This window comes from Notolabrus celidotus, chromosome 15 (assembly GCF_009762535.1).
Source record: "Notolabrus celidotus isolate fNotCel1 chromosome 15, fNotCel1.pri, whole genome shotgun sequence".
In the NCBI taxonomy this organism is placed as follows: domain Eukaryota; kingdom Metazoa; phylum Chordata; class Actinopteri; order Labriformes; family Labridae; genus Notolabrus; species Notolabrus celidotus.
In genome coordinates, this window is record NC_048286.1 from 14,072,147 (window position 1) to 14,092,840 (window position 20,694).

At 39.4% G+C, this 20,694-nt stretch overlaps 1 protein-coding gene across 1 annotated transcript; it reads right to left on the reverse strand.

The window, feature by feature from the left end:
- Nucleotides 1-3,543: 3,543 nt before the first annotated feature.
- On the reverse strand, nt 3,544-20,460 carry asic1c (acid-sensing (proton-gated) ion channel 1c). The gene is made up of 12 exons (XM_034702522.1): nt 19,819-20,460; nt 15,970-16,120; nt 15,297-15,424; nt 10,335-10,485; nt 10,173-10,229; nt 9,603-9,756; nt 9,282-9,373; nt 8,830-8,909; nt 8,065-8,136; nt 5,133-5,171; nt 4,820-4,872; nt 3,544-3,700 (listed from the first exon to the last, which is right to left on the reverse strand). Exons 1-12 carry the CDS (start codon nt 20,458-20,460, stop codon nt 3,622-3,624), a joined length of 1,698 nt encoding a protein of 565 aa, XP_034558413.1. The 3' UTR covers nt 3,544-3,621.
- Nucleotides 20,461-20,694: the final 234 nt, after the last annotated feature.

Genomic DNA, 20,694 nt, shown 5'->3' on the forward strand with positions numbered 1-20,694 from the left:
TTTCGTGCAAAACCAGAGATGCAAGAATTTAAAGGCTAATGTAACAATAAAAAAAAGACATTCACAATGACTTCAACCTCAGCACCTCCCTGCTTCCAACCTGTCTATCAAAATGAAACAGTGTTATTTATTTTTACGACCTCTAACACAAATGGTTCCATTAAGCTTCTTGAAGCTGCCACCCTTATTTCATCGTTCTAACCAGAAACACATTCACTGCACTTTGTAGCATGGTAAATATTTCTAAACTGGCAACAATCACGTTTTAGTGTAAGCATAATGAGGCAAAAATTAGACTAATAAAAGCTAATCTGCTCCCACAGGACTGATGTAAATAACCCACAGTGTATTTGAGTGTTGAAGATAGTAGTTGATGCATGAAAATCTATGACCTCACCTTTTTCCAGCAGAGCTGTGCTCTCCTCTAACCAATGATCAGGGCTGCTTTCAAGATGACATGCAGTGACTGTGAAGAGATTTCAAATGTCATGACAGTCTGATTGAAGACCCACTGCACTACACATATTTAAGTTTGTATTAACTATTTAATGTACAGTTCAGAGTTAAAATCACATATCTACAATAAAATGCACATAAAGCACATAGAGCCAGGTGAAGCAAGCGCAGTTCTCCAGATGTTTGTGCGCATAAAAATCTTGGTGTTACCTGTTACGACCATACTTGAAGGCACATATTTGTTCCACTTCAAGCCCCGTTATGTTTATTTAATCTGTAAAACTTGACAGAAAGATAATGCAGTTACTCAAATCTGCACGGTATCTTTCTGTTGTTGAGTATTGCACAATCCCAAGCCTGGTTTGAGGAGGATCTTTTAAGTAATAAAGTATCAAGACATGATTTGGAGAACATAATTTTGTTTCATCTGGCTCCAAATATACATTTTTTGACTTTACAAAGTGAGTATAATGGCTAATTGTACATTAAGAGACCAGAGATAATAGGAATACACGATGGTCATGCACAGAAGTAAATGGCAGACATAAATGATAAACCGTAAGATTAAAATAGTTCAAATCTAGGCGTTGGGTGAGAGAAATATATAGAATACTGTTTTCTACTTGGCCATATCTATGCGGTAAATATCATTGGAGGACTACTTAATGAGCACAAACAGTTCAGTAATAGATTCTGCCAATTCACATACACTCTGCTGTTCTTTGACAGGTAGTAAGGCAGGGGTGGGGAGAGAGAGGTAAAGACCCAGGACATTTTCACAAATCCTTTAGCCACAGTTTGCGGTAAATGCTAGGTCATTTTTATGCTCTTTAACCCAACAACATGACACTCTCACACACTCAAAAGTCCTCATGGCATTGCAGCATCATCAGAATAGCATCATTGTGTAACATGAATTGGCATTTATGTGTCTGTATTTGGCTGATGAAGGTAGATATACACTTGTCTTATCATACATCTGTGTTGCAGCTTGAAGCTGCTCACTGTACATCCATTCCAGCTGTGGTAACATTATGAATTGAAAATGGGGATCCAAATATGTTTCTTTACGTGGATTTCATCACAGTTCAATCTGATTCAGTGCATTTATTGCTCGAGACACAACACCACAACTTCACTATTTCTCCCCTTCCTGAAAGATAATTCCCTCGTGGATAGAGTCTTTACTCAATGTGATCTCTTACTCCTCTTAGAGCGCACTCTTATGTTTCTGTAAATGCTGGAGCAGTGAACACACCACGAGTAACAGCGTGTTTAGTTTAAACTAAAGCCGTAAAAGGTAGTCACAACCATAGACGTCCGGTTCGGTCATTGGCTTTCGAATGATGGCTGATCTCCAAGAGTTTGTGCTTCACATCAACAGTCATCTAATACACAGACAACAGAGTAATAAAGCTACAGTGTTATCAACACCACTTACTTGATTGGCATTATACTTGAAAGTTTCACATTTAAAAAAAAGAAAGACTTCTCCAGTAAAGTATTTATAGTGTGGATAATGTACCTACAAGTCCATAACTGTGGTGTCAAGGATTAAACACAAAAATTGAAAAAATTAGACTCACACTGAGATAAGAAGAAAAGTTGTGTACGTGAGCAAGATGGGTAAATATAGAGTTTATTATACTTGATCATTAATACATCACAAACTGTTATTTGTGACTTCTTACATGTTCTGGAATAGTAATAATTATAATAATAAAAGGACAATGGTGGAATTTTACAATGCATTTCTGTTATAAATCAAACTGAATGTGATGCTTTGAGGCAGTTCTTTTTTTTTTGACTTATAAACTCTGTGTAGTCGTCCGTCACTTTTTAATCACCAAAAACTCAAAGACACTTATGGTCCAATTAGATAGAAAGTCCAAATTCCTTCAAGTTTACAGAAAGATCCAAACACTGTATGTACAGTATATATCGATATATTTCACCACTGTCACATGAGCGGTGTCGACTTTCTTAATGGCATTTAATTGTAGGTATTTACACATTTCTGTCTGTTCCAGGAACGTCACAAACAAGCCTTTTAAATTTATGTTCCATAGAGACCAGAGAACTATCACAGGGGGGTTGTGCTGATGGACACCTTTAAGACACAGTATTGAAAAAAAAAGAGAGCTATCAAAAAGGCAAAAGGAAAGCTGGATTGTTTCTCTTCTCCTGTATTCCATGTATGTAAAGGGACAATTTTACAGCAAGCTTCATGCTCAGCATATATTTTTTGTGACGGCACAGTAACGCCTCAAAGAAAGGAAATTGAGAATTTGAAGCTATATAAAGATAAAAACGTACAATCAGTAGCCTTTCTTGGCCTCCTCACTGTCTTTTTTTTAACCATTTCCTTGAGTAAAAAGTGATTCAATTAACAAAAACACCCAATTCAGTCGCTTCTGCCAACATAGAATAAAACTAGATACTTGCATATATACAAATAATCAAGTTCCTTTACTGTTTTTTAACTTGAATAAGCACAGTCTAATGAATGAGACAAAGCCTCATAGTAGCAAAAGGCAACATTAAACACTTGTCTGGTGTTTGTATTCAGGTGTGAGCAGCTCTTATATTCATCAATCAGCTCTGTAAACGGAGCAGATCTGAAAATAAAGGCTCTCTTGTTCAAACTAGTGACAAGTATAAGGTCACTCAGTACAGCATTGGTTAGATGCTGGAGACAAAACACTGCTACACATACCAATCCAAAGGTTTACTCTTTTTTTTGTTCTTGGATTGATGTACAGCAAAACTATCACAACAGTACTGTGTAACTCAACACAGGTCAGAAACTTTGTCTTTTTTTGGACACATTTATCTTCACTGATTGTTTACTCCAAAGTGACCGTATAGGAAAAACAAGGTGACAAAATGAAACGTGAACAAATTAACACTGATGCCTTGACATGGCAGTTAAACCTGAGATCTGTTTTGGAAGTGGTCTCTTTTTCTTCAGATGATAGTGTTCTATTTCTATTCAGGCATTATTAAACTCTACTAATACATTTTTGAGTTACACACTCAACCATTTTTCTGTTAAATACATACATTATTTCACAGTTTGCTGTCAAGTCCCCGGATGTGCCACCCTTACCCACCCGCCCACAACCCCTACGTTATGTCGTCAACAGGCAAACTCCTCAAAGTTGCCTAAAGTCGGGTGACGAGGTAACATGTTCGGCGTGAATCCGAGACTGTCCGAGTGACTCCGGAGGGTGTCACAGGTGCTCTGCAAAACAGAGGGAGGGGAAAGGGGGGGAGACGAGTTCAAATGGGGTTAAGGGAGGGGGCAATGAAGGGATTATGGGGATTATGATGATGGAGGGCCAATTAAAGAAGCCACAAGTAAAATGAGAGTGAAAGACGATGAAGGGATGTGAAAAAATATTTAAATTGCCCAAAAAAGAAGGAAAAAATTCATGATTGACGCAACAACCATACATAAGATGAATGATGGGAAAATGGATGACAGAAACATATGTAGATGATGAAGTTAAGAATACAACAGATTTGGAAGTTCCAACATCAGCCACGTCGCATGTTTCACAGGTTTAAAGAAAATCAGGGAAAAGTGGGTAAAAGATGAATGAAAGGAGGGAGAAGAGAAGAGAACAGCATATTTTTAGTCCTGCTTTTACACTAACATGTTCAAATGTGAAAGTTATGGAAGTCAAAACATCCACATAGCTCTGCATTTTGAGAAAAAGTGCTCCCTGAGTAGATAACTGCTGATATGTGGATAACAACCATTGGTGGTCCCATTGGCAAAAATGGCTATTCCAGCAGACAAAGAACCATTTTGTGTTTTGTGCAAACTCACTGCATGCAGACGTGTGATAACATCACAAAGTAATGCATCTAGTGATGTTATCTGGCACCAGGCTCAAACGCGTTGCCTCTAAATGGACCTCACTGCTGCAGGGAAACAAATAGATCTCTTGCGGTTTAGCTTTTTTTTTTGCACAACAATTCAGTAAATACACAATCTGTTTTCACAGAGGTACTGCTCTTTATCCTATGGGAAAGAAAGCATTATTATTCAGTGGAAAGAGCAAGTTTTGCATAATGCAGAGTCAAATCTTTTTGCACAGGGAGAATCCAACCAACTCATGTCTTCTGCTGTGCCGATAAATAGAGAAACACACTGAAGTAACCGGTCCTGACACTATGGTGGAAGTAAAACTGCTCACTGCAGTCAGGTAATCACCCCTCTTTTTGTTGACTGTCTACTAAAGCCAACTGAATCATCTGTAGCCACCAAGGAAATGATGTATGAGATGGTATCACTTATGTATGAAAGAGAGGGACAGCATGGGAGGGAGCATCTATTATCAATGGGGTGTGCTACCTGGGGGCATGATTAGGCGTGACACCAGGGCTGGTTGGGTTCTCTGGAAACTCCTGGAATAGACATGATGAAAAGAAAGATGGGTGAGGGTGACTGAAATGAAAATAAAACACAATGCAAATGCTAAGAGTTTAATTTGGGAGGGAAATACTGCAAGACAGCGTTTCCAACAGTGATATTATGATGGTACTGAAGTTAGATGGCTGTTTTTTAAGCAGAATAAAAAGAAAAGACAATAACTGTCACCCAGAAGTGCTGATGAATGGTTTAACTTAAAATAGCATCCATGGAACCACTGAATGTATTACTGTACTTTATTGTCCGGGTGATTATAAGGAGAAATGACAATGGACTAGTTGAAAAATGGTTATTGAACATGAGAGAAAAGAAGTACAAAAGGATGGTTTATTGTAAGCACCGTAGGCGTGACATGAATAAGGGAGAAAATACAGTAAATACCAATCTATGAAAACCCATTAAAAATGCTTCCTCTACTGCCACTTTAAATTCATAAAAACTGATCTTTCAAAACCTAGACTGACTCGAATAACCTCCTTCAGAGCTATTTTAACATAACTTTGCTTTACAAAAGAGAATAAACAACTTTATTCAATCTTTTCATCCATATATCAGCCACCAAACCAAACGCTGAACCCGAGGCAACACAGCATGCAAGATCACAATCCACATGCAGACACAAACCCAAGGCTTTTTCACCAGTTTGAAGAAAAAATAAGAGGCACTGCCAATACGATTGCTGGTGATGAAAAAGTCAGGGGGTTGTGTGACACAACAAAGAATTAGAGCTTGCATTTCTGTGATTCTGCCAATAGGGCTGGGTGCAAACTGGTAGATACAGAGTACTCGGGGACAAAAGGAATTATCCGCCTTAACAAAAATCTAAATGAATGCTTTTCATGAAAACAGCACCAGAAAAGAGAGCTTGTGTCAGTTTTTGTTAGTGCTTCCACCCCGACAGTGAGCTTAAAAGAAGGATTAGTGGCTTTTAGCTTTTATTTGGACTTAAGACATGACCACTTATACCAAAGAACCAGATTAAGTGGCTAAAAGAATTGGGATTCTTAAATTTGTAGATCAATCTGCATTATAAGGAGAGCTTGTTGTTATTTGAGATATTCAATAAAAGTAAAAATGGAGGTGAGACACTTCAGTCAATAAAAGATTTAGAAAATAAACAACAGCTGCAATCAAGTATTTTCTGGAATAGATATATACATCAAAGAATAAGGTCAAAGATTTAACAGGTAAAATGTTTTCTGACTGGAATCAGACATTTAGTATCTAAAATTATTTGTCTTATTTATAGGAAAGGACAGCTAAACTCAACTCAAACTTTATTGTTATTCATCTGGAGTGCGACAGAGAAGAGAGACAGACAGCCGCAAGGAGCAGGTGCGTGTCCAGAGGAGTGGCCAGAGGTGGCATGTCTCCCCCATGCCATTCAATCATGTGTGCACATACTTAATGCCACCCCTGCACCAGTCTGTGCTTTAGTTGGGCCACCACTGTATTGTAGCCATAGACTGTATAAAATATGGACGTAGTATTCATGACGTCACCCATCTGTTTCTGAAGAGCTGTTCTGAGGCCAATCGGCGGCGGCAGCCATATTGCTGCTGTGGCGCCAATGTGACGTAAAGAGGCGTGTTTTGAGCCTCCTAGCCAACAGCTACAGTGTTCCCGCAGGCAGCTGTGCCTCTTATTGGAAGACTCGTAATCTCAATATCTTCGAAAAATTGCCGCGTTAGAAAAAAATTCACCCCCCTCACAGTGAGAGCCGATCGAGAAATGAGCTATCCAGACTACGCTCGTCTTTTGTACCAGGCTTTTTCCCATTAATGTGTATGTGACTTCCAGTGCTTTTCAAGCCAGCCTCAAGCGGATTCTCGATGAACTGCCGTTTTTAGCACTTCCGCATAGTACTCATATTTTTAGACTGGAGGTTGCCGCTTGATTGTAGCCTATGTACATGGAGCCTATGTTTTAACAACAAAGCCAAACCAGGGCCCAAAGAAAATATTTCTTACATTACATTTATTCCGCAGTAAAAGCAAGGTGTTCACATTTTGTTAACCATCAAAAACTTATTTTTTTTTTAAGTGTGGTGCACTAGTTACCTGTCACTGCAACCAGTAACACCCGCTTCTCCACCTCTCCTTCAGTGTTTGATTCAGCTGTCTGTGCTGCCTTCCTCTGATTACTGATATGAAGAAGGTGCATTTCAGTTATAAATAATTTCTTAACTGCCCAGTAGAAAGCTTACATAACAGTCTGCAGGGGAAGTGGAGGTGCCTCTGGAGCTGATGTGTTGAATCACTGTGCTTGACACCCTTCTGTGATGTAGGGTGGGACAGAAATGCCTCACATTATTCTAATTTTCATTTAGAAGTTTAAATGGGTTTTATTGCCTTAAAGGCTTAGAAAATGAGTTGATCATGAAATGTTAATAAACTCTCCAGACCTCTTTATCTTTTCCAGCTGTCTGCTCATTCCTCTTTCTGCTCTCATGAATCCATCTACATTTCATCAGGTCATAATGCCGGACATAAAGCAATAAGACCAGAGTGGAATAACAGCTTCTCTTGCTCTGAGTGAACTATAAATGCCGGATCGAGGGTGACATTGAGAAGAGTCTGTCTGCTTCGATACAAAAAAGTGGATATGGATCTCTTGAGGAAAGGGCTTTAACCTCTGATTGTAAAGCAGTTTATGATTCATAATAAAAAGCTAATTAAGAATGGGTCTGACATTTCACTTCTAGTTGTCCGTGCCCTGTAGTACGAGAGGTCTCAAGTAGTTTAATACTTGACAAACCACAAAAGGACGCTTTCAAAGAGAGCTTGACACGTGTTATTTGCATTCTAACTTAGAGCTCTTGCAGATATTTGTCCTCACTGAGAACTATTTGTCTCATTGTGTCACAAAGAGTTCTGCATGTGTGTAATGAAAATTAAATTAATTACACATTAATTCTATGCACTAAAACTAAGTTCATGTATTAGTAATGACTATCTGTTCCTGCACAATACTTCTCCCTTGCATGGGAGATTGATCCTAATGTCGACTGTAATGTTTTGAAGCTTTGCTCTCTTGCTGGTGCTGTTAATTAAAAAGCATCTTTAGTGTCAGCAGATTTTTTTTGTTATTATGGTTGTTCCTGAGCTCAGCTAATGTCACATCACATTCAGTTCATTCTTTCAAATGCACTGTGAGACTTAAATTACCAGATTGTCGCTCTGACAACGCTGCGGCCGTTTCTTGCGTATGAAGTAACCCAAAACCTTATCCTTAAACACCTGAAGGCAAAAACATCAGAGCATGTTATTCACAGATATAATACATCATGGACACTGACATTAAGACTGAATATCTCTGAAGGGCCAATACATTTAATAACGCTCTTGGCAAGAGTCAGATGAGAAGATTCATACCACTCTCATTTCTGTACAATCAACATGAAGCAACAGCCAGCAGCTAGTTAGCTTAGCTTAGCACAAAGGCTGGAAAATGGTCCAAAATACATTTTGTTTGTCTCAAATTGTACAAGAACAAAAATGCAGTAACAGTAAGTTGTGGTTTTAGTGGACTTTATGTGTTTTTTTTGGCAGGACTGGAGTCGGTTGGTATTTACTCCTGCACAAAAAGCCCCATAAAACCACATTATGACATTCTTTATACTTAGTTTTGTGTCTGAATTAAAGAAACAAGAGGAAAATTGATAATAAACAAGATTTAGAGTTGCTGCTGGCTGCAGCTTTGATTTTATTGTACAGATAAAAAGGAATAAACTTAAAAAGAAATTCATTATTACTTTAGAATTCAAAACAAAGTACAAATACATAACTTCACTTATTTTATAAGTTTCAAATACAGATACTTGGTTAGCATTTCAGCGTAATACTTCACTATTCATCTGTATGTATTCTAGATCAAGCATAAACTGAGTCTGTGTTTACAGGCTTACTTTTTAAAGAATAACATCACTTTACCTCATACAGGTAGTCGAATATTTCCAGTATTGTTAAAACACTGGCTCCGATAAACAGCCCCATCTGACCGCCGATGTCACCTAGAAAAAGAGAGATTAATAGATACAGGCAGGTACGGTAATAGTACAATGGTGCATGAAACCATTCCCTGTGCTGTCACTTCTAATTCAGTATCACTCTGAGGAATCTGAGCACAATTGTCAAAATTGTCCATCCAGCCCAAACTCCTCATCAGACCCGGCACCGCCTGCCCTTGCAAGAGCATCAGATTATGAAAATATGTTCCGCCTGCTTCAAGAGTTCAAAGAGGAAACCTCAAAGCAGCAGGCATGCACATGAGATGTGAATATGTGCAGGATGGTGGGTGGGGTGGGTGTGTATGCTGAGAGAGCCGATCCGAGGTCAAACACATCTTTTCTGTCACAATGAACCTGAAAGTGTGAGAGTCTTACCGAGGAGCCCTGCAATTTCATAGGCCTTCTTCTGCTCAATTTTCTCATAATTCAGAGCTTCAAAGAAGATGTCCAGGACCAAGATATTTTCTCTATAGAGAGAACAGACAAGAGCACACTCAATTGAGTTTATTTCAAGTGATATTATATAACACCTTTATCACATCTCACATTTCCTGTGTAACTATCTTTCATTATTGTTACATTGAAGGTGAACGATGGAGACCCAGGTCATGCTATGCCACAGTACATCCATCCATCAACAGAGAAAAGAAGAAGAGGCTGAGATCTAATACCTGACTGCTGCCGTATGATACTTACCCGATATATTGCTCAGTTTTGTTGAATTTCTTAGCCAGATATTTAGCAGATGCCTTACTGGGGATCTTAACCATGGACAGCTCCTTGCCATAGCGAGTCATGTTGCAGGGGGTCTGACAGACACAGTAATCGTTGTCTTTCTCTACCAAAAAGTCTGTGGATGATCAAAGTCATTTAAAAATAGTACGATCACTGCCAATAAATCAAACACAACCTGCACAAAGACGCTCTCAGTTGCTGCTAAAAATATCTCAGGAAGACTACAGTTGCTGCCATCGTTCACTTTCCATGAAAGCAAATAATGACTGAAGCTATAATACAGAGGAAGGAGGACAAAAAAGCTCTTCGGGATTTATTTTGAATTAGTGGAGCAAAGACACATCACAAATCTTACTAATGAAACTTTTGCACAATAATTCTACTTTATTATGTGGCTTCAGCACTGCCTGATATTGAAGTTAAAGCTACAGAGGCATTATATTTAGGCTGACAGAGTGAACACTCGGTTGAATTCAGACAAAGCAAATGTATCATGCTATATTTCCGTAGCATTAAACTGTGTTGGCTCACCTAAAGCAGGGTCAGCACAGTCTTTGTACTGCTCTGGTGTGCAAACTGTGGAGGTTCCTGTTTGAAACAATGTCAAAGTGTGAATAATTACTCATACTATGTAGATAAATACATAAAGGAGTAAGTGTTTCTTGATAAAACAAGACGTGACTGAAATCATACCAGGCATGTGAACCATCCTGCAGTTACAGTTCTCCAGCAGGTATCGGGTCTCACAGTCGATGCGGCAGGCGGTGATGCTGTACGTGGAGAAGTATTCAGAGTCTATGGGCGTAGACTTGCAATCTCCCCAAGGCGGAGGGAGGTACTGAAGCTGAAAGAGCAAGCAGCACATGTTTTCCCTCAGCATATCAGTACACAGGATTACAAACGAATAACATAATGCAAGCCGGTGCAGCGGAAGTACAAAAAGAGGGCAACAAGCTGACAAAACCCAACACGAATGTCTGGAACGGAAAAAAGGGAACCACACAAAATAACTGAATCATTTGAATGAAAATGTGCACTGGGACAATATTGGTAGAACATAAAGGAAATAAAGTAAGACCAACGTTATTGATCATGTTTTGCAGCAAGCAGATGTCATGCAGAACGTTACTAATGCAGGTCTAGTCCCCGGTAGGAAGCAGAATACCATGGGAATAGAGGAAGCTTAATAGAAGTTTGTAAAATATGTAGTTTCAGACAGGACACCACAATCAATGGACAAGTTTTACAACCTGGAGAACAGAACAATAAACAGTTCACAGTTTCCTGATGAACAAATACATGGATTGTACTGATATAACAGACATTGTACAGAGAATTAAATCTGATTTTAAATTAAATTTTAGTCGAATAAATCGGTCCTAATGAACACTTCCCAGTAGCTCATTAGAGGGGCTGTTTTTTTGTTGATTGAATATGTAGATTTTTCTTTTTAAGCCCATGAGAGTTTTTACAAAACTGTCTTGACTGCACAGCCCTGTGAGTTTAACAATAAAGTGTGAATATGGAGTAGAGTCAGTCTGCAGTCTCATTAAAGGTAAAACTCTCATTATAAGGTGAAGAGCAGGTCATTATATTTATGAGTAACTCAGGGAATTCTAAATGAATCCACTAATGAGGAATATTTAATGCCTGAATTTTAAGGTTTGGCTTCCTAATAAACATTAGACTCATGGCGCTCGTTTCAGAGCTGCAGAAAGAACCCTGTGTGTGCGAGAGAGCAAATATTTTTGGAGCTCTCTTTAACACTTTAAAGGAACTCTTTTTTCAGTGTACCCAACATGCTGACATTTAACCACCATCAAGATTTTCTGTCTGCTTTAAAATGTCTTGTTTGCAGCAATTTATGGTAATAAATGCCTACTACTCTTCCTCATGACAAAAACTAACCAATTATTTATGAGGTCACGGATGCTTGCTGGGGCATTTTGAACATATAGTTCCTAATTGCAATGGGAGTCGAAGATCAATGCCAAAGGTTTCCTTCCCTGACAATCTTCACAGGGAAGCGATGCTGTTGTTGTTTCCTTAATTCCGAATCATCTCCACCAGCTCCAACCACGCTAACTCAGACAATCTAACGGCCGTTTAGTCGATGAAGAGCGAAAGAGATAGAGTGAAATTCACAGAGGAAGTGGACTTAAACTGGCAAACATGATTAAGCCCTTATTGAACTGCGTTTCTAGCTCACAGACTTTCATATCAGGAGTTACACCCTGGTGCAATAAGTGCGAGACTTCAAAATGATGCCAGACTCCTCATGGGTAATAAAACCTAATGAATCACATTGTCCGCTCCCTCTGGATGACATTAAGCAGCGGTCCAGTGGATCGCCCCGGGAACACATAAAAGCAAAGCGAACAAAAGGGAAGTGCTGAAAGAAGTTTAGTTGGCAGTGAAAGGGTAAAGCCAAACAGCAGCTTTGATGAAGATACAGACTCGGATGAATGGCTTCAAAGCTGGGATGAAACACATTAGCTGCTCTTACTGATATCTATTACACAGAGAAGACAATGGGGACAAGGACAGACTGCAGATGTTGTTGCGTGTCATTGCTTTAGCCACACACAGAGAGGGACAGATGGATCCATTCCTCAAGGGGGAGGGGGACCAGCGGATGCAAGAGTGGAACTTGATGAAGGGAGTGTAGCTATTTAACAAAACAGCACTTGTGGCATGCAGCAAGCCCAGTCAGTCATACGCTACCCTCTGCTCTTGGGTGGAAACAAACGTTTGGAAGCCGGGGGCGACCCCAAAGCCCAGCTCATGGAGGAAAGGAGGCTCTGACTGAGTGTGAAGCTGTACCTTTATGCCGGCCTCATAGGACATCTCATCTAGGGCAGGGGGGTGAGGGAACACAGCCCACATGATTATCAAAATAATAAGTAGGAGTAACAGTGAGGAGAGGGACAGAAAGTGGTCGATCTCTCTGGACAGCCTGTTGTTCGGATAACAACAAAACAGCTTTAATTTCCAGGGTTAATGAAAACTTTGCAGCACTTTGTTCCGGTGGTTCATCCATTCAGCACTTCTATACTTACATTCACTCAAAGTTCAGTGAAAAAATGATATTATCCCAGTCCAAGAAGATTTTACAGAAGCCTTGAGCAGGCATGACACATTTTATTTGCACCATATTCACATGAAAACGAATACCGTCTGGTTGTTTTCTCAAAGTATCTACTTCTTTTTCTAGATGTCTTGAGATAACAACACTGTTTTTTCAGTGATAAGTTAATTTCAGATGTTTTCCCAAGATCTCGACTCATTTTTCTTATCCTGAGATAACAAGAGCTTGTTTTGTGACAACAGGATAATTTTCTGACGATCTAGTAAACAAAACAAAAGGCTGGTCACTGAGACGCCCGCATTGAAGAGATAAGTTTCCATGTTTGTTCTGTGCTTTTGCATATATGGGGATACCAGTTTGGATATATCATATGAAGTAACTATAGTGCAAAAAAATGAAAGATTAATAAGTAGAGATCTTAAGAAAATGAACAGAATTGACTTATAATCACCTGAAAATGGAGTAAATCAAATGTATGGACGCGTGTTTGCTCAGGGCTTCCGCATACTTTATCGTCATGGCTCTGTGAGTTTACTCATAGCCTACAATAACACATTTTAGAAGATTTACAAATTAAAAGTCTGTAATCATACAAGCTTCAGCCATCTGTCTGCCCTTACACTGAGTCAGTGTTTTCGTCTCAGGCTGATTCAAATGAATGCTTCCCAGCCTTTAATGACAGTCTAATTAATTCAGCACATATTTAAGACCATAAACATGTCCTTTAGCTGTCACCGGTGTGGGTGCTCACGTCATTAATATAAATGACAATCCACACACTCTAGCTTTCAGGAGGTAACTTTGCGATGGTGATTTATAGTTCAGATTCCCGTCTTGGCGAGGCCTGAGTGATGATACACTCCAAGCTTTTTACAACGAGGAAAGAAGAAAGTGAGACAGAGATATGTTTCGAGCTGCTTCCCCGAGAAATGAAATGTGTCATCTTTGTGGTGTCCAAGTGTCTGCTTTGGGAGACTCTGCCTCAATAATCCCATGTTATTCTGCTTAAACAAAGGGTGGATGATTTTGTTTGATCATTTATCACATGCTCACAAACTGACCAAGACCATTAGCTCAAGGAGCAAAATCATTTAAATTAGGCTCGATTAATGAAATCGCTGAAATAATGAAGCTAATTTACTGCTGGAGTATCCATTACTTCAAGACTTCACAAGGACTGATTATGTGGGGGGAATTTTAATGAGCCTGCGGCACAATACACAACTTCACTTGATCTGAAAAGTAATCACAGCAGAAACCTAAACTCCTATGTGGCGCAGACGCAGTTTTCTTGTGACTTAATGAGAGTAGAAGTGTATTGGCAGATTTATCCCTGCTCTGTCACTGATTCCTTTTAAAAACTAAAGGACTAGAGTTGGGTTCCTATGCTACTCTAGAAGAGGCAAGAGACACAACTTGAATTTGTTGTCTTGGCAACCTCATATTACTGCTGTACAGTATGATTAGATTTAGATAGGAAATCCATGTCAGCTCAGTGTTATGACCCCGAACATGAGCCTCCCAATCAATTCTCACTTTATTTAGTGACTACTTTTGTCCCTTCACTGATGGAGGTTAACAGAAAGTTTGAGCAGAAACTAGAGATAAACCTGCCACAGGCAATTCAGCCTCCCTTTAGTGTGAGCTTAAAAACTCATTTCACTGCAAATTTTGGAGCATGTCTAACCGTGGGTCATCTCTCTCGCCTAATAAAGTGACTGCAAGTTTAAATGGAGCTGAGAACTAAACTAGTATGATGAAATACACAGCAAGCTTCTTTTAATACTTCAATATAACTTCAAAAACATGATAATTAGTCTTGAGAAGCCTGATATTTTTGGTGGGTCTTTAAAGAGGTCTTAAGATGGTGAAATGTTGCTGCTAATAGACCGTTTTAGCAAAATCTTTAGAGAGAAAAATGTTTCACAATGTTTGGTCGTACATCGATAATTTCTTTTAAGGGTATTAACCTTGATAAATTGCTCATTCTCTGTTTAAACACTTGGATTAGATTTATAAAAGTAATCAAAGCTTCTGTTATAATCATTAAAGCCTGCTAACTACGTCTGTGTGAGCTCTGAGTCCCTCTCACACTTTTCCTCTGCCGTCTCTTTGAACGCACCACTAGAGACAATTTTTCACAGCGTTCAAATAAGCTGTGTTCATATTTTTTTCCTCCTCAGTATGAGAAGTAAAACAAACACTGTGAGCTGCCAGATATTTCTGCATGCAGTGTAGTCTGAGTTTGTTTTGGCTCAGCTAAGCACAGTATGCTTTTATGCCCACCTTCAGTCATTACTTGGCTCTGCTCTATCGATATCCCTCTTCTTCTATAATTCCTCAGTTTCATCTACCAAGAAGTGCTGTGTGTTTATTTAACAGCTTAACTACATATTTCCCTGTGCAGAGGTAAAGAACCACAGAACTGGTTTTGCTCCAGGCTCTGCAACAAAGACGCAGGTAAAAGGCAGTGGCTGGGGCAGGATTTGGGGACAAACACAAGAAGAAGTAAAGAAGGAAATAAAAAGAGGTTGAGGTTTGAAGGGAGGAGGCTGAACATTAGGTACCAGTTGCTGCTGACATGACACAAAAGTTTGAAAACCAGGGGCCACACCAAATCCCAGTTGGTCAATGAAGGGCGGCTCGTCCTGGCTGTGGATCTGAACCTTGATGCCTGCTTCGTAGGAGGTCTCATCTGTGGATACAGCACGCCAGAACATATATAACAACAAGTACGCTCGCCTCAGGAGACCCGCTCTTTTGGCTCTGGATCATACACTAAGTGCTGCTAAACCCCATGCTGAGAGCTAATATAAGATATATATTAGTGTGGTGGACAGGTATTAAATTGATTTACAACCAGTGATTTATTACATGCTGTAAACTTTATGATTGTATGGGACAGTAGTGTTGTTGTCTGCTGTAAAATTGAAGACAATATGCCAATGAATTTATTGAGCATGTCAGATGTAGGGCAGGAGAAACATATCAAGATAATGTGCTATCAAACATGCTAGTAAATCACTTCTATCTGGTTCAAAGTCTGCAGACATTTATCAGTAAAATGACCTTGGGAACAATTTTGATTTTGTGTCTAAATAATGCAACATACCAGCATGTTATGGATAAAACTAAGCACTAGATTAGTAGCTGGAATTTTTGGGGTAATCCAAGGAGTTACATAGATTTTTACAACAAAGTTACACATTTTACCATAGGATACCTGAAAGCAACACTGACCTGTCTCTCCCCAAACAGGCAAATATTCATCCTGTTGAATATCCAACATGATCTCCAAGCCGTTTCCTGTGCCTCCCTTTAACGTGGTCAATAAAGGGTTTCCGTCTAATCCCGAGTTGAATGTGTAGCATTTTCCGTAGCGTGTGTAAATCTGGGAAAAAAAGAGAGCACAGAGCGAAAAGGAGTGTTAATGAAAGTCAAGCCCTTCCAATGATGCCGCGCCCCCGGTAAATTGTGCACCTGTACCAGATGTATTACATGTCAGTTCGTAATTGTGCAGGACAGCTAATCATTGCAGAGGTTTTGTGATTATCAGAGAGAGCATACCGTCTTTAAACAGGCACCTGGCTCTGATTTGAGGAATTAATGAGCTTCCTTAGCAGCAGCACCAGCAGCAGCAGTAGCCATCAATCTCTACCCAATTTCCCTCCAAATTTCCCTTGAGTAACTTGGAGTGAATGCACCATTTTGCAGCCATTAAATAAGAAACATCTGAGGTGTAAGCTCTCTGGACACACAAACAAACTGAATGGAGATTGGAAAAGACACATGTGTGTCTCGACTCACAAACGTGTTGAGAGATCGAAACTGTGCCAGAAAAGCTCAGCCGTACTTAAAGTTTGATTTGCAGCTGCTACGGTAGATTTGCTTGCACTGAATATCTTTCTGATTTAATAAATCCCGTAGACTTCAGTTATTTATTTTCCATTTTTTCTTCAGTAGTCTCAGTTGACAGAGTGACATTTAATTTCAAGTTTATGAAAGTTCTTTGCCATTGGAAAAGTTTTAACTGCCTGAAAACAAGTGAAATTAATCTTTATCAAAAATTGAAAATGTCATTTTAAAAGTCTACATGATGAAGACTAAGAAAGCTTAAAAGCTCTGAAAACAGCTGAAGGGGTTCAGTAAATTCAAGATAAGCCTATCTATTTGAGATAAGCTTAAGACACTGTAAAATTGATTGGTTATGCGACGCTTTGAAGAACTGGAGTATCCATTCAACACAGTGTAAAACACGGAAATCACTAAAAACTGCAGTCAGACCATCTTAAATCCTGACAATGCAAACTTATGACTCACATGACAAACAAAAACACTTCAGAGTATGTATGCATCAACACATGTTTATGCTCCAAGGAAAAACAAAAGTCTGAATCAGATACAGGCATTTAAACATCTACAATCGTGGAGGGTAGTGTACATTTCGTACATTTATACCACTGCTATGTCAAATTGAAATCTTTCACCTTACAAATAATCTATACATTTTGATGGATTTCCTTGTCTTTCTGAAATTTGAAGATTTCTTAGACTTTACCTAAATTCAAGTTTCCTGTATGAATTTAAAAAAAATCAGCAGTGAAACTGTTTTAAGTCAATACATCATTCATCAACTGGTGGTATGGGGAATTTGGCCCTTACAGGAAAAATCAGCAGTAACCCTAAAATAAGTTGGTCATCAACATATTGTATAATTTTTGTGTAAACTGTTTTCCTGCCTCAGCCATCGCTAGTTGTATGATTTCTTCACACGTTGTTTTTCTGAATAGTTCCACCAAAAGAGCCTTTAACCCATAGATGGTTCAAATATTCAGTGTTATTTAGTGAATGTTTCCAATATCAGAGAGCAGAGTGTGAGGGAGTAGAATAATACCCTCTGTTGCTGTTGTTGTGGTTGCCTGATGTGTAGTGCTGTCCATGGTGCTGACATGACTGTCATGATGTCACAGTGTTACTGACTTAGTCTTGGACCAATAACTAGGCCATTATGCCATAGATGTGAATGATAAGCTGCAGCAGGTGTTAAATTATACAGTAAATAGGCATATAAGCATTTATATTTCACTGTAGTCTTTTTTCATATACATATTGAACGAATCAATGTGAATCTATTTCCGGATTAGAAAGTCAGGAAGAAATTATTCCTATTGTTTGGGCCCCATACAAAAATCAAATACCCGCTGTTTTGGGCTCTGGGTGATAAGTTGATTTTTAATTTGAGTCAAGCCATAAAAACAGATGTCTCATATTGTGTTAACGAATTTAATCAGAAAATGTAATGAAGATTTAAAATGTCAACATTCGAGAAGTTGAGTCTGAGCAGAGCTGAGAGGAATTCAGACCATCATTTTGAAAAGATGGTTTTCAAATTGAACTGTCCACTGATATGAATTCAGCATAAATTATCATCTTATGTGTAAGTTTTAGTATTAGCTATTCAGTTGCTCACAAAGTCAAAATATTAAACCTTTTTAAAGAGTAATTTCCCATTTCCCACTGTGCCATACTTCCTACATAAATCATAAAGACTGAGAGTATATCAAACTGCCAAACAGAAATAGATCCCAGATCTTACAGTAGCACCCCAGCAGGAAATTGTAGCTCCTCAGATAATGATTTTTCTATCTTTCACAACAACCTGTCTGTGTGTCTACATCTGTCTTTGTTACATTTTTATGACAACAAGTCAAACCAGAAAGAAAAGGGGGATGTCATCTGTCAGTGGTTCCTTTTCACTGCCCTGTCCTGGTAAGAGGGCTGCTGGCAAAAACCCAACCAGCATGGCAAAGCTGATCTCGAGAGATCAGAAGCAGTGGTCCATGTCCAGAGTGAGAGAGACCAACATGCAGCTCAGACAGATAAGACAGAGCTTTGGTCTGTTCCCCCTGCTGGCTGTATAATGAGGTCTACAAAGGAGCAAGAAACCTGGTTTTAAAGGTTCTGATTTAGGCTGAGATAAAAACTGAGCTTAATTCAGTCGCACCATGTGTTGCTTATTAAGATGCAGGCACAAAGCACATTTTAAATCACAATTATGAAGACGAGCTCGCCATGGAGACTAGATGTTGAAGCTTTTCTTTCTGGTGTGCAAAACAGGGAAGCCACCATGGACATCTGACATTTTGTAGTGTGCAAGACTTTGCATTTCAACCAGCTCCAGACGAGTTGACAGAGTTAATGCTGCATGTTTGATATTTTGGACTAGAATCTAGAGACTCCGCAGAGGCAAGATGTTAAATGTGAAACCGGAGACTAGTTGGTGTAGTCAATTTACATTCATGGTCCAACATTAAAACATTTTCACAGTGCTGCAGAGATAAATGACTTACTTCTCACTGCAGAGGTTTCTCCGCTCAATCTTTTGGATATTTCTGATGACGTTATGAGCCACCGGTTTTTGATGAAAGCATTTGATAAAAACTTTACCACTCAGAGCAGCACGACTGAGGTTTGCATCTCGTTCCTCCATGCAGCATTCAGCACTTTCTTGTAAATAGAATGGTGTTATAAATGTACGTCTGGTATTAATATGAGACACTCAGCTGCATCTTTGAAACAAGACTCCTCATGCCCTCCAGATGTTTAATTAGAGAAGCTACAAATGTAATCTATCCTGGTTTAAAGATCTGAATAATTAATGAAATAATGTGTCTTGCTCAATTTTATTTTCAGAGGTTATAAAGCCAAAAGGTGGAAAAGAAAGTGGGGTCTCTAGAACATGCCAAAGCAATTGTGACTGAAGAGATAACTCAATTAAGTATGAAGAACACATTAAAGTCACTGGTGATGCCATGGCATCGATTTTTTCCACATCAACAAAAAGATAACATTGTATTTTTTCCTCTGAGTGACTTTTTGTGGACATCCTGTTTGACAAGGAAAGGCTGTCTTGACGGAGAGACAAAACCAGGACAGGCTTTTTAGCAGTTTGAAACAACACCATAAAACACCCTCAGAGAATGCCTGCTGAAGGGCGCTTAGTCAAACACTTCCATGAATTATTAACACACCTTGTAAACATCATCCACATCCACACCTGGCAAACACCATCTATCTCTTTGTACATACAGTGCTGAAGTTTTTGTGGGTGCAGACTTCCCCGCGGAACCTGCACTCCAGCAGCATTTCCTCAAGCTGGTGGCCAAGGCGCCCCATCATCTCGGTGGTGTTGATGCGGTAGTTGGGGTGTGGACTGTAGTTGTTGAAGTCAAGCAGACTGAGGAGACCCTGTTTGTGGCTGTCTTTGAGTATGGACAGGCTCTTCTCCATGACAGTGTGATTGGGATACAGGAGGTCCATCCAGTAGCCGCTGTGGTACAGGTCATCCTTGGTCAGAGTGGATACACGGAACACGTTTTTGTTGCAGAAAGTCACAGCTGGGAAGGACATGTTGTGAGCCCAAACCATATAGATCTTTGTGACAGCCGGGTAGGACATCAGGTAGAGGATTCGGTTCCACGACCAGGTGCACAGAAGACTTACGCAAACAAAAAAGGCCATGATCCAGATGACCCGCTGTGGTTTGGACTTGTCTGGAGAGAAGATAAACTTCAAACCATGGACTTTGGTCCTCATTATGAAAGACACTGTCATCTCTCTCCATGATGGTTTGAGTGAGCTGGACTCAGTTTTCTGAAGAGGAGTCTCTTGGGCATCAGTTTGTTTTTGCTGCCCCAGGGCAATTGATTCAGATGTTGGTGCTTCAGCCATAATTACTTGTGTCAAGACAGGTACGTCTTTACAAAATACAGTTCCTCAGCAGCTCTCCCAACACATCCTTAATTTACACTCACTGTCTCTCTCCATCTCCAGGCTTCACAAATCCAAGTAGCAGCGACTTGAGTCCTAACATGCAGCCGTCCCACAATTCAGGCTAAAAGATTATTTTCCGTAGAGATATAAACAAGGGAACTGTGCTCCTAAGGGGAGGCAAAATTGATTTAC